Source organism: Nicrophorus vespilloides, unplaced genomic scaffold (assembly GCF_001412225.1).
Source record: "Nicrophorus vespilloides isolate i.1.1-1 unplaced genomic scaffold, Nicve_v1.0, whole genome shotgun sequence".
In the NCBI taxonomy this organism is placed as follows: domain Eukaryota; kingdom Metazoa; phylum Arthropoda; class Insecta; order Coleoptera; family Silphidae; genus Nicrophorus; species Nicrophorus vespilloides.
The window spans coordinates 8,171-23,546 of record NW_017096962.1 but is presented as its reverse complement, the minus strand read 5'-3'; the positions used below and the strand labels follow the sequence as shown (position 1 = coordinate 23,546).

Sequence of the window (15,376 nt, the reverse complement as noted above, 5' to 3'; positions counted from 1 at the left end):
TTCATAACCTAAAAAAAATGTATTGGATTTTCTATTCAAATCTTAAATCTTTTGTTATTAATATCAATTTTATTGTTTATTTTTATGTTTTTTTAATTACTTAAATCCAATTAGTCTTTGTTTCTTATATTTTTATCGTCGAAGATGGCATTGACAATCATTATCTTTTGTTTCTTAATTATTCATTATTTTGTAAGTCAGTTGACGTCCTTCGAAACGTTTAATGCCCGATTTTTTTCGTACATTAAAGTAGTAGTTCAGACTCATGAATGTTTCAGTCTGTAGCCTCGATTCACCTGCAATCACCACCACCTGACGACTCCCTTTCATTTGCATTTTGTTCTCCGCTCACGATCCAATAACAATATATCCATTGAGAAAACAAAATCCAATGTCATGGTTACCGAAGACTTGTTGTTGTTGTTAGGCAACGACGCATTCTTCGCAATTAGATCACCACTCTTCAATGATCTTACAACAATCATATTTTCAATACAAAATTCCTCAAGAATTTCAACTTTATTTTTTCAAATCTTTGATTACAAAACTTTTGGTTCTTCAAAATCAAATTTTTACTCTTTTTAATTTGATGACAAAATTTGTTATTTTCTTTTCATTTTTCCAAATTACGTATTTTATCTTCTAAATTTCATCTTCGATTTACCAAATTCCAAATTACTCTCTAATTCTATCAAATTTTCTATCAAAGAAACAAAAACGATGTTATAAAAACAAAAACAAAAAAACATCAGACTTTAACAATTACAAATTCAAATTTGATTACCAAACGTTTATCAAAAATTTATCACCTTAAATTTCGCTTTTATAAAAAAAAAGCACAGTTCATCAGATTCATATAATCGCGCATAAATGAATAAAAACCTGCGATTTTTTTTCTCATTAAATATTCCTTACATAAATTCCAGTTTTTTTTGCACGCGTATTCAAATGATTAGAAATCGAAGTGATACCAAAAAGAGAGAAGAAAAAAAAACACGCCGAAGAAAGAAATATAATATTCATAAACAAAGCGTAACGTTAATAGCGAAAAAAAAACACAGGTACTTTCACAATTGTAAGCACATTACTTAAAATTAAATTAGATCACGTAATCATAATTTTTAGTATTTTCATTATTTTTTTTAATAATTTTTGGTGTGATGTAAGTAATAAATGGTATTAAGGAAACAAACTTTGGTTTGTTTTTCGTGCACCATGGTAACCTTGACGTACTGTTTTAGAAACGCCAAAAAAAAACAACGAATTTTGAAATCGACAAATGCACAAACGGGATTGTAATCAATTTTTAGAGGTAAAATTGTACAAAAAGATGAGATCAAACAGGAAAACAATTTGTTTGTACACTCATTTCCTTATCGAAACGCACATCCAATGAAAATCGTAACGAATGTCATCAATTTTGAGGTTGACATTGACATTGTCAGTTCTATTTTCATTCAAATGTTTCTACGTAACACAAAATGGAATTTTTCCATTACTGATGGGTCAAATTTCATCAATATATGACATTTGAAATAAACAAATTTTTCAAATTAATTTTACAATATTTTTCAAAATAGTTCAAATGTTATCGAAATAATTCAAATTTTATTAAAATAATCCTTGTTTTTTCAAAGTAATTCTACAATGTTTTTCAAAATAGTTAAAATTTTATACAAATAAACCAATTTTTCAATGATTATCAAAATAGTTCAAATTTTTATCAATATAAACCAATTTTTCAAAGTAATTTTACAATGATTTTCAAAATAGTTCAAATTTTATCAAAATAATCCAAATTTTCAAAGTAATTTTACAATGTTTTTCAAAATAGTTCAAATTTTATGCAAATAATTCAAATTTTATAAAAATTATCCATTTTTTTTTTCAATGTTACAATGTTTTTCAAAATAGTTCAATTTTTTATCAAAATAAACCAATTTTACAATGATTTTCAAAATAGTTCAAAAGTTATCTATATAGTAATTCTACAATGATTTTCAAAATAGTTCAAATTTTATACAAATAAACCAATTTTTCAAAGTAATTTTACAATGATTTTCAAAATAGTTCAAATTTTATACAAATAAACCAATTTTTCTCAGTAATTTTACAATTATTATCAAAATAGTTTAAATTTTATCTAAATAATTCAAATTTTTATCAAAATAATTCAAATTTTCAAAGTAATTTCACAATGATTTTCAAAATAGTTCAAATTGTCATCAATTTTGAGGTTGACATTGTCAATTCTATTTTCATTCAAATGTTTCTACGTAACACAAATTTGAATTATTTCCATTACTAATGGATGAAATTTCATCTAGAAATGACATTTCATCCATTAATTGCAGAATTCTGTAAACATTTTTCAGTCATTGTTTATTAAATTAAATTCGTCGTCGTATCAATTGTTGTCCAATGACAATGTCAAAGTGACAGAAGACCGGCTCGCGTTTTGTTTCTCTTTGCACATTTGTTTGTTTATCAGCGCCAACTCGAATATCGAGACAGGATTATGTTTCGAAACAGGTATCTTCGATTTCAATTAAGACCCGATCCGTTTATTTTCCATAGACTGCTTGCACAATTACCAAGCAGATTTGTAAAGTTTTATTCTTCATTTACACTTAATTGAAAAAAAAAACTATTGTTATTGAAATTTTAAAACTTTTTTTTAAACAGTTGAAATTATTGATTAAATTCTAAAAACTAAGTATTAAAGGAAAAGTTGTATGAAGTTTGCACAAGAACGGTTTTTTTTTCATTCTTTCTTTCTTTGTCAATTTTAGCGTTCATAATTGAATTGCGCTCAAAGAGATTCCCATAACTCTCGCCGCAATTGCGATCGCAGGAATCCATGGAAGAAAACATAAATGAATGAAGAAAAAGAGAAGAGAAGCTAAATAAAACAAAACGCGAGAGTTTTACGTAATCTCGCATTGTTCCGCCAGCTGGGATCTTTCTGTTGCGTCACTCGATCGAACCCGTATGCAGATCTACTGGAAAATCGTAGTCAACTGATGCAATTTTTGTTTTAACTTAATTCAATTATTTAATAATTGAGTTTCGAATGAGATTTTTTGTTCCTTTTTCTATTGAAATGTAAAAAATGTGTCGAAAGGTGACCGCTCCAATTCGGAAAAGAAAGGCTTTCTCTGAACGGTTCTTTGTCTCATCAACTGTTTACTAAACTGATTACTAAATAATCATACAACTAGAATTAGCTTCGATTTGAACTATGAATGAGTGATTGGAAACTTAATGAAAACGTATGTAGATAATGGTGAAGCATGATGCGTTATTGTTGTTCTTTGTTTTGCGGATTCGTAACGTTTCCAAGAGAAGAAATGAGTCCGCGAAGTCTGCGTGCCGCTCGAATGCGGTCACTGTTCAATGAGTGATTCAGATTTTCAAATGATTCAGTCTTTTTTGTTTGTTTTCTTCTTCAATTGAATCAATTTTTTTGTTAATGAATGAAACGATTTTCAGATTTTGGAATTATTGAGATTTCATTGTTAAAGCAAATTTTCACATTCAATTCAACCTTTTTTTTTCAAAATAGTTCAAATTTTATCCTAATAATTCAATTTTTAATCAAAATAATCCATTTTTTTCAAAATTTTACTACGATTTTCAAAATAGTTCAAATTTTTTATCCAAATCATTCAAAATTTATCAAAATAATCCATTTTTTTCAAATTTTACAATGATTTTCAAAATAGTTAGCAATAATTTTATTCAAATAATTCAAATTATTGGTAAGATTGAAATTTTCCACTTACCTTAAAATGAAATTAATTCCATTATAACAAAAAATCGACACTGGAAATAATAATTATTAAAATAATAATTATTATTATACAAACAACTTAAGAAACTCACATCCAACAGCGACGACGACTTTCTTGCGAATTCCGCAACTGTTGCGTAACCGCGAGTATAGTCCACAAAAACACGTTTTTTCTTAATTTTAAGAAGATTGAATCTAATAAGAAAGACAGAAAATACAAAGAAGTAGCGAAATCCTTGAAGACGAGCATATTTTTATATAAAAAAAAACAAAACGGAAGGTTCAAAGTTCGCGTTTTGGAAAAGAGCAAAACAAGATTACCTTTGGACACGAGAAGATTCTTGTTAATAAAGAAAAAGTGGTATAAATGAAGTAGAATGAGGCGCGTTCTTCGACGAAACCTTGATTCACAAGTAATAATTATACGCTGTAGCGAATAAAATATTACACATTAATTTTTCAACACGCCGTAAATGGAATTAGTGAAGACAAAAAAAAAGCTATAATATTCTACTAGCTAGTTTTTTTCTTGTAAATCCTTGATCTCCATTTAGTATGATTTATATCTCTTCATTACATTCAGTTTTAGCATGAAGTATAGTTGCAAATACAAAAATTTTGAATAAAGTATGATCAAATAATGATTACTAGAAATAAATGAAATAAACAGGATTTAGAACATCCGGAGAATGTAGCAGATTGTATTACTAATAACAATATGAATCAGTGTTTATTGTTGATAATTACTACGTCTATTATACTAATAACATAGTCGAATTTAGTTACATAACTTCTTCGAAATGAATCCCTCGAGGCAACCAATCAAGAGACGAAGAATGAAAAAAAAGAACAACAATTACAGCATTCTTGGATATCAGCGCGTTTTTTTCGTAAATATCCTCATGACAAATGGGTCACAGCAGCGACCACAATGCGTGCGTTTCGATTGCGCAATGTCAGTGGACCAAGGTGCCTTCGATTCTGAACAGGTTTCACTGCATCACCAACAAGTGGACACACCTCGAATACGCTAAGACATCAACCATTCTTCTCCGTCTTGATCAACATCATTCTCCTCCGACGCATTGAACCTCTACTCTAAGAAGGAAAGATGATACCTTCTTCTAACTCCTCTGGCCTCGATCGCTACGGCTACATGCACACATTTCATCCTTCACACGCACCCGCTCACATACATACCACATCCAAGTGAGCTACCGTCTTCGGAATGTTAATGGTCGTATCGTTCGCAATTCGCATGTATCACAAGTTCATCATAATGAGCAATAAAAAAAAACAAATTCATATAGAAAAGATGAGTAATACAGTTTAGATCTGCATACTAAAACTAAAATCGAATATTAATTATCATTCTATGTTATTCTAATTTCACAAATTGTATTTGTTCCCTCCTTTTACCTCAATTTTCTATTCATAATAGTGTAAATTATTTTTAAAATAATTCAAATTTTATCCAAATAATTCAAATTTTTATGAAAATAAACCAATTTTTTCAAATTTTACAATGTTTTTCAAAATAGTTCAAATTTTATCTAAATAATTCAAATTTTCAAAGTAATTTCACAATGATTTTCAAAATTGTTCAAATTTTATCAAAATAAACCAAATTTTCAAAGTAATTTTACAATGTTTTTCAAAATAGTTCAAATTTTATCCAAATGATTCAAATTTTTATGAAAATAAACCAATTTTTTCAAATTTTACAATGTTTTTCAAAATTGTTCAAATTTTATCTAAATAATTCAAATTTTTATCAAAATAATTCAAATTTTCAAAGAAATTTCACAATGATTTTCAAAATTGTTCAAATTTTATCCAACTGACTCAAATTTTATCAAAATAAACCAAATTTTCAAAGTAATTTTACAATGATTTTCAAAATAGTTCAAATTTTATCCAAATAATTCAAATTTTTATAAAAATAAACCATTTTTTTCAAATTTTACAATGATTACCACATCCAAGTGAGCTACTGTCTTCGGAATGTTAATGGTCGTATCGTTCGCAATTCGCATGTATCACAAGTTCATCATAATGAGCAATAAAAAATATCATATAGAAAAGATGAGTAATACAGTTTAGATCTGCATACTAAAACTAAAATCGAATATTTATTATCATTCTATGTTATTCTAATTTCACATTGATATACGGATTTGCTGATTATAATTAAGAATCCATCTTCAAGTCTCGCTTCAATTCAAACAACAAATTGTTTGTATTCTCTCCTTTTACCTCAATTTTCTATTCATAATAGTGCAAATTACGCTACGCGCGCTTCCCACTACATTCGAATCGCGACTTTCCACTGAATAATATTCATCAAACTAATGTCGACCCAATTCCCATATCATTCTCTATTATTTCTTTCATTCTAAAATACAACTCTTGCACAAATAACTCGAAAATCATATAGGCTCTGCAAATAAAAGCGCATCGCGTTTCGAAACTGTGATTGTTTCGAAGAAGCTCTACGGGTTTCATTTGTTAACGTTGAGAAACAAGAGTGAATCGAGTCAGTGTAGGAAATTGTTTTTTGTTGTTGTTGACTGACGAGAGAAGAAAAATTGACTTTTGTAACGTAATTGTACGAAGTTTCGTTATTTTTATGGTTCATATTCATTGGGAGAAGCTGCGAGTTTCATTTGTTAATGTTGAGAAATAATAGTGAATCGAGTTGGCTATAACATCAGTTTATTTTTGTTTTCCTTTTGGCAACTGACAGACCTGAAAAATTTGCGAACGATGCAATTTTCTGATTCTCGATTCGACAACAAACACGAAACGTTTCATCGTTTCAAGTGTAAGTGTTTATTCTTAAGTTCATCTCGCACTCAAGTCATATGTTTACAAATGTAATTATCACAATATTTAGAGGTTACATTTGACGCGTAAATAGATATTATTTCATTTGTTAATTTTGCTTTTTTGTTTCTTTCTGTTACAGGGTTGGTAGCAGCGCTAGCAACGTTATGCATAATCTTTGGAGTATTAGTGGCCATATTTTTCACAAGCTGGTTTAATTTAATTATAAATTCAGTAAGTAATTATTTTTCATTTTATTATTTACATTAAATCATCATATTTGATTCGCTCCCATTATTTTCCCATTATGTATAATAATAAAAGAAAAACACAACATCTTTTTGATGCGAATAGATACGAGAAGCAATCACCTTCGGCGCACAGTTCAAAAACCAATTGACACGAATTATCCTCTCTCACGCTGGAAATACCACAATCAGCATTTGCGAAATCCATTTCCATTTTTCCTCTCCATTATTTACACTTAACTATATAGCATGACGCACGACAGTTACTACACACAACGTACTGTTGCTACAGAAGCTATATGATTGCTGTTTTGTTGCTATGGACGCCATATGGTTGCTAAGGACTCTGCTTTATTGCTATGGACTCTTTTTATACTTATTTTAAAATACCAACTAATATATAACAATTTCATGGTTATCATATTATATAAATAAAATAGGATCAGTAACCTTCAGCGCAAAAGTTCACAACCAATTGACACGAATTATCTTGTATGAAATTTCCACAACGTGCACTTCCTATTTTTTTTCTTCTTCTTCTCTATTATTTATGCACGTTCCATGAACCGCAGAAGACAATCAGAGCAGAAAACTGTCTTCGTTCCACACAGAAGTGCATTTCCTCTCATCTCATCTCCTTCTCTCTTTGGCATTTCTACGACGCATATTATGGTTGTCATCCGTTCCTCGGCGTCCACACACACACACACAAAAAAAAGAAGGAAATTTATAGCGAAACGCGTTCAATTAACATTGGCTGCATTCCATTTCCTAGATGCATTCATAATAGAACAAACAAAGAAAAACATAGTAAGAAAAATTCAACGCATTACTTCTAATCGCATTCTCCGCAATTGCAATTTTTATCGACGATACAAATGTTTTCAAAGACATAATTCAAATACTCAATTGTTTTATTTTTATTTTCAGTCATGGTATTCGATAACATTCATTGTTTTCTATCATTTCGTATGATTATAACTATATTAACTAGATACGTCTTTTAATTGCAACAATTATTGCTACAGTTGCTATAGACGCCATTTGGTTGCTAAGGACGCCAAGCGGTTGCTATAGACACAATTTGGTTGCTAAGGACGCGAAAGCGGTTGCTATAGACGCCATTTGGTTGTTAAGGACATCAAGCGGTTGCTATAAACGCGTTCAATTAACATTGGCTGCATTCCATTTTCTAGATGCATTCATAATCGAACAAACAAAGAAAAACATACTAACGAAATTTCAACGCATTACTTCTAATCGCATTCCCCGTTTAGTAATTACACAATTGCAATTTTTATCGGCGAAACAAGTGTTTTCAAAGACATAATTCAAATACTCAATTGTTTTTTTTTCAGTCATGGCATTCGATAACATTCATTGTTTTCTATCATTTCGTATGATTATAACTATATTAACTAGATACGTCTTTTAATTGCATAGATATAACAAGTAGCAATAATTGTTACTATAAACGCCATTTGGTTGCTAAGGACGCCAAGCGGTTGCTAAGGACACCAAGCGGTTACTATAGACGCCATTTGGTTGCTAAGGACGCCAAGCGGTTACTATAGACATCATTTGGTTGCTAAGGACGCCAAGCGGTTGCTATAGACGCCATTTGGTTGCTAAGCGGTTGCTACAATTTATCATTTAAATTAAAAATAGAAATATTTAATGACTTATGGACATTGGATGTTGTTAATAGTGTTACGTAGTCAAGTATTTCTTCTTCCTTGAATGATTTAAGAACGTTAATAATGAGCGTTGTTCTTGCTGAATTCTATGGGGCAAAGTGAAAATAGGAATTGAATTCGCGCCGTTGCGCAATGCCATCGCTCTCTGAATATTATTATTAATATTATGCATGCGTCTGGGATCCGTGTGAAAGATGCATGCACAATAGATTTACGTTTCAAATTAATTTCAGTCCCTCTCACTCACACTACCTTCATCTCTCGCTGGAAAACGACGATTCTCGAGTACGTGACAATGAATTATCGTTGCTCATAACCAATAATAATGATAAAAAAAAATAAAATGTGCATACACGTGAAGTGGAAATTCGAGGCACTTCGGTATGGATTAAAATGAGTCGTCTCGGTGAAAGTGCAACTGTTATTATTATTTATTCATCGCTTCGCAAAGCGAAAATGAACAAAGTCCTTCTTTTTTTTGTTTCGTTTCATGTACATGTAATATATTGACAGTGATCAACGACGTGTGAGGAAATTATTAACACTTTCATTCTCACAATTAACATATTGATACAGTGACAAAATTTATGTTTTAAATTTAAGCTCAACTATTATACTGACACATCAAAATATTTGACAAGTGACAGTTGACATATCGATGATAATATGTCAAAATTTAAAGGTTAAATGTTGTAATGTTTTACAATGACAAGTGACATTTCACATAGTTTTAATGATGAATTAACCTATATTTGAATATTTTTGTAATGACAAGTGACATTTGACAATCAATTCGGAAATGGAAAGTGGCTGAAGAAATGTTTAATTGAATTTATTAGTAATTATGGGGAAAATTGTTTAAAGTTTACAGATCGAAAGCCGTGTGTGTGTGTGGTATGCTTGAATTAGTGCGGATCTGCTCTATAAAGCGCGCAGCAAACATTAACGACTCGAATGCGCATTGTTGTTTGAAGTCGGAGAAAGCCTTTTTCCCGAGTAAACATTTATTCCGGTAATTGTCGCTAATCACTGGAATAATGCGGTCCGAAAGGAAGTCATCTTCGGTGGAAACAAAAGCGACGCAATTAGCGTGCAGCTATCATTACCAGAAAACTACCTGTTATTATACTCAATCCAATAAGTAATTTACTTCTCAAACGAACCATTAAAAATCATACAATACTATATACTTTTTTTTTTGTGATTGTAGCTTTAAAATGTTAAATTATTTTCTCTCTCTTTTCTTTTCAGCAAGTAATTTTAAGGGATGGAACGCAGACTTTCGGCTGGTGGTCGAAGCCACCGGTCACGCCGATGATCAAAGTCTACATTTACAATGTGACGAACGCCGACGAGTTCCTCACCAACGGATCGAAACCGATCGTCGATGAGCTCGGTCCGTACGTTTACACGTGAGTATCGACGAAATTCTTTCTGAATGAGAACGGTTTTGTTAAATAATCGCGGACGGTTTTTTTTTTGCACGGTGAAAGTGCACGCGTCCGAAGCCCATATATTCCCGTTACGTAATGGAAATGAAAGTGAACCGACGACTGTGAGAGCCGGCGCGGCGCATACGTTTCCATGACGACGCGCGGAGAAAGTGCCCCACACTGAAACGTGGGGGGGTGGGAAGCAGAAGCATTTCGTGTGTGACGTAAAGACACGCTGCTCGCTCGTCGCATGAATGAAAATTTTGCAAAGTTTGCATTTCCTATTATGAAGGAAAAAGAAAACGTTCCAACTTGATAAACTATCACCTAAGTACTATACAAATAATAATATATGCTTTAAATTCATTAAAGTGATATGTACATAATCTTGACTCAAAAATACTACCACCTAAATTAGTTTCAATTGATAATAAAGTATTTTTAACCACCTATGAGTCTTATAATTAAAAATACAATAATTAAACTTATAAACATGACAGATCTATAATCTTGATTCAAAAACACAACCAAAACTTGATGATGATAGTAAAAAAGAAAATGTGTTAATTTCTTGCAGTGAAAAATGGGAGAAGAAAAACATCAGGTTCCACGACAACGGCACGCTGACCTTCAACCAGGAGAAAATCTACGTGTTCGATGAATCACTTTCTGCCGGCTTCGAGGAGGATGTGGTGGTCGTGCCCAACATCCCTATGCTGGTAAGAATCACCGACAGAAATGGGAAAAACGCTTCTCGCATACAAATTGCACGTTCGTTTCCACAATTGTATTCAATTCGCAGAGCGCCACCTCTCAATCGAAACACGCAGCTAAATTCCTGCGACTCGCCATGGCCAGCATCATGGACATCCTGAAGATCAAACCATTCGTCGAAGTCTCCGTGGGTCAATTGCTTTGGGGTTACGAAGATCCTCTGCTGAAGCTCGCCAAAGACGTGGTTCCCAAAGAACAGAAGTTGCCTTACGAAGAGTTCGGACTCATGTACAACGTGAGTTAACAAAACTTTATTAATCTAATTATTTGATTTTAAATTAATTGATTTTCTAGAAAAATGGTACATCCAAAGATAACGTGACGATGTTCACCGGAGCTTCAGATATCACCAAGTACGGTCTAGTGGACAGAGTTAACGGGATTGCGAAGTTACCTCACTACTTGAACGACGAATGCAACAGTTTGATGGGTTCCGATGGATCAGTTTTTCCTCCGCACATCACCAAGAACACCACTTTGCATATCTACGATAAAGATCTTTGCAGGCTTTTACCACTCAAGTGAGTTACCAAAAGTTGTTGTATGACAAAAGTTACATTTCGTTGTCTTTTGAATAGGTTTGAAAAGGAAGTTACTGTGGCTGGAAACGTGCCCGGCTACAGATTCACACCTGCTGATGACGTCTTCGCCAGTCCAGATGTTAACCCAATGAACAAATGTTACTGTCCTCATGGTCCACCGTGTGCACCATCCGGATTCTTCAACGTTTCCCTCTGCCAATACGGTAAGACCAACAATAGATTTCATCAAGTATTTGTTAACTACACTGACTTGAAACACAATTTCTTTCTACCTTGAAAATCTTGACTTGAAAACACTACCACCTATATTGATTATAATTGAGAATCATACAATATTTTATTAACTTATATTCATTTTACAGATTCACCAGTGCTGCTGTCTTTCCCACATTTCTACATGGCCAACGACAGCTACAGGACCGCATTCGAGGGTATTTCGCCCCCAGATCCAGAGAAGCACAAGTTCTACATGGATGTACAACCTGTAAGTTTTTCAAAAAAAATCTTTCTTAAATCGTTATTTCATAGTATTTCTTGATGGTTTCAGTTGATGGGAGCCGGTCTCTCTGCAAAGGGCAGGATCCAAATCAATCTGGCCGTGTCCCAAGTGACAGATATCAAACAGGTGGCGTCCTTCCCGGACATCATCTTCCCGATCATCTGGTTCGAAGATGTAAGCTGAAATTCAATGAATTCTATCAACACTGATTGTTGTATATTTGTAGGGAATTGATAGTCTTCCTGAAGAGATGACAAGTTTGATGGCGTTAGCGACGAGCGTGCCTCCAGTAGCCAGGGCCGTACTCACCGGAATCCTCCTGGTCATAGGTCTTCTGATGCTCGTTGTCGCCATCTGGCGTTTGGTGCGAGGAGCAAATCGTCTCAGCTCTCTGCATCTGGCGACCGGACACGTCGGACCATTGCAAACCAAAGATATGCCCATGGCCAACGTGCCCAGACATTAGAGAACGAAAAACCGACGATAATTTCTATTCCATCGAGTGTGTCTCTATTATTCATTTGTTTTGATTTCCTTTTCAATCGGTTTGTTTATAGTACGCAAAGTAAAAGGAAAAGTTATTATTAAACGAAATATTCCATAAGTTTAACGAGTGATTTATAATATTTTATACATAAATTGATATTTATAAAAGAAAGAAAAATTGTTAAGTAAAATACGAGTGATTTTAGTCAAGGTTCTTAAGGTTAATCCGTTGAAATCATTGTTGGTTAGATCTTAAAGTTTAATTCTATATGCATACCGTTTTCCGCCCCCACACTGTCGTAACAGATAGTTAAATTTAAGTTTCATCAAAAATTGATGTGGAAATTTCGAAGTGCCTTGCAGCGATGTACAATGTAAATTATAACTGTCTTCTTCATCTCAAATTCGCGTCTAATTATTAGAATTTTTACTTTCCCCTTCGTAATTTTTAATTAATTACTATTTGTACTTAAGTATATTATATTGATTATTTTTATTTTTTCGTAAGGTTGTAAGTATTTTATATTTGTACAGATTATGTTTGTAAATGGATGAAATTTGAAATAAAATTGTTTATTTGTTTTTGGTTAAAATGAAAATGCATTTAATTTTTCTTTAACAAACATTGTATGAAGATTTAGCATTTTGGACAATATCGATTTTTGGTTATGAAAACTAGAAATCTTGATAATTTAAGATAGATAATAGACATTTTGAAGTTTAAAGATTTATGGTTACGAAAACATGAAATTTTTGATAATGGAAACTTCGAATCTTAAAATTTGACATTTTGACAATATCGATTTTTGGTTATGAAAACTAGGAATCTTGATAATGTAAGTTAGATAATAGACATTTTGAAGTTTAAAGATTTATGGTTATGAAAACTTGAAATTTTTGGTAATGGAAACTTCGATTTTTGAAATTTGACAATTGACATTTTGATCATCACGATTTTTAATAGCGAAAACTTTGAATCTTGAAATTTGACATTTTGACAATATCGATTTTTGGTTATGAAAACTACGAATCTTGATAATGTAAGATAGATAATAGACATTTTGGAGTTTAAAGATTTATGGTTATGAAAACATGAAATTTTTGGTAATGGAAACTTTGATTCTTGAAATTTTACAGTTGACATTTTGATCATCACGATTTTTAATAGCGAAAACTTCGAATCTTGACATTTGACATTTTGACAATATCGATTTTTGGTTATGAAAACTAGGAATCTTGATAATGTAAGATAGATAATAGACATTTTGAAGTTTAAAAATTTATGGTTATGAAAACATGAAATTTTTGGTAATGGAAACTTTGAATCTTGATATTTGACAGTTGACATTTTGATCATCACGATTTTTAATAGCGAAAACTTCAAATCTTGAAATTTGATCAAAATATCTACAAGATTTTTTTTAAATATAGAAACTTGACAATTCACATTTTAATCTTCAAGATGTTTGATAATGAAAACTTTAAATTTTGAAAACTCACGATTGTCTAGACATTTTGAATCTGAAAGATCTTCAGAAAAATGTTCTGTAAACCTTAATAAATTTGTACCTTAATATCATAAAAACTTAAAGTCTTACAGATTGAAGGTTTACAGTTGCTGCTTTGAGAACTTGAAATTTTTAAGACTAAATGTAGAATATAGATATATTTCTATTTTCTTAAGAATTTCAAATCTTGAAGCTTCAAGATTTGAAATTCTTAAATACTATTAATTACTATTAAATAATAATTAAATACTATTTTTTTAACTTTTTCATCTTCAGCTTTCAATCTTCGGTACAATCTAATACTTTGGAGCTTAAAGATCTTTATTCTATAAAATTTTGAACATTAAAGGCAAAATCTAATACTTTAAATACTTTGAAGATTTTGACCATTGAAGAATGAACTAATGTATTTTGGAACTTACAATTTTGAAAACTTGAAAGATTTTAAAGTTCTAAATTTAGAACTTGAATTTGCTGTTCAAGTTTTGGAATCCAAAATTGCTGAAAGGATTTGTAAAAGGTAAGTGAAAAAGATCATTGTGTGTGTTTTTTTTTTATAAAAATACATTTATTTGTCACCGTATTTAGCAAAAATACAAAAATAAAACATATGTAATACATAATTATAATAATAATAATAAAACGTAATAATAATAAATTGCACACAAATATATACAGATAGTATAAAAAAAAAATGTTAAAGATTTGAAGAAAACGCAAGAAGTGGGTGTTGTTGTTTTGTTTCTTTGTTTTTTCTCTTCGATTGTGAAGAGAGAAAAGCAAAAAAAGCAAATGGGTGTGAAAAAATAGAGAAAAGGTGTGGAAGTAGGCGATGATCTATATTTGATGGATGGTTGTCATCGCCGTTGTTTATATTTTTTTTTAAATTTTTAAGGGCAGCCGCCCTGATCGGAGACCTCACTTAAGTGGAATATATGAATGATACTGGTGGTAAATAATATTATAATAGTGATGGTGGTTGTTGTTGCTGTTGCTGGTGTTGTTGGGTCTTCTTCGAATGAGCGGCCGATGATGCCATTGGATCGGTGACTTAATAAGGTCCGGACTTGCCGGGGGGCCCGTAGTTACCGGAGATGCCACCGCCTCCTCCGATTCCTAAACAATAAAGATATAAGTAAAGACGTGATTGAGAATTCGAAGCTGTGGTTCGTCCAAGTTTCTCTTCTTCGAGTTTTGAAGAAGGAATGAAATTAAAAAAATATAAAAAAAGAGAGTGGAGAAAATAGAAGAAAAAAAAAAAGTGAAAATCTTCTGCTTAGAGAAAAGCGTGAAAGGAAATGAGTGTTTCTAATTATGTTCGTTTGTTCTGTATCGTTCATTTGTTTGTTCGTTTGAATTACCTCCGCCTCCTCCGATGATGCCGCCGATACCACCTCCGCCGATGCCTCCGATTCCTTTTGTTGATGTAAAGAGTATATAGAATAGATAGATAAGGAGAAGAAATAAGAGATTGTTGAAAAGAATTGAGATTGTGCAATTGAGATTGCTTTTGTTCGTGACTTACCGCCTCCGATTCCACCGCCTCCGCCGATTCCACCGCCGATGCCGC

At 31.8% G+C, this 15,376-nt stretch overlaps 1 protein-coding gene and 1 pseudogene across 2 annotated transcripts; one reads left to right on the top strand and one right to left on the bottom strand.

Annotated features, from left to right (window-relative positions):
• The first annotated feature begins 6,520 nt into the window (after window positions 1-6,520).
• LOC108558587 (scavenger receptor class B member 1) lies at window positions 6,521-12,751 on the top strand. Of its 2 annotated transcripts, none has more exons than XM_017915549.1 (10): window positions 6,521-6,617; window positions 6,762-6,853; window positions 9,816-9,976; window positions 10,575-10,716; window positions 10,800-11,006; window positions 11,066-11,292; window positions 11,350-11,516; window positions 11,676-11,797; window positions 11,861-11,986; window positions 12,039-12,751. In XM_017915549.1, the coding sequence occupies exons 1-10, from the start codon at window positions 6,560-6,562 to the stop codon at window positions 12,276-12,278; spliced, it is 1,542 nt and encodes a 513-aa protein (XP_017771038.1). In that variant the 5' UTR covers window positions 6,521-6,559; the 3' UTR covers window positions 12,279-12,751. The 2 variants fall into 2 exon arrangements, with proteins under 2 accessions (XP_017771038.1, XP_017771039.1); XM_017915550.1 differs by lacking the exon at window positions 6,521-6,617 and adding an exon at window positions 6,630-6,691.
• A 1,724-nt stretch (window positions 12,752-14,475) lies between these two features.
• LOC108558588 overlaps window positions 14,476-15,376 on the bottom strand; it is a 3,066-nt pseudogene continuing 2,165 nt past the window's right edge.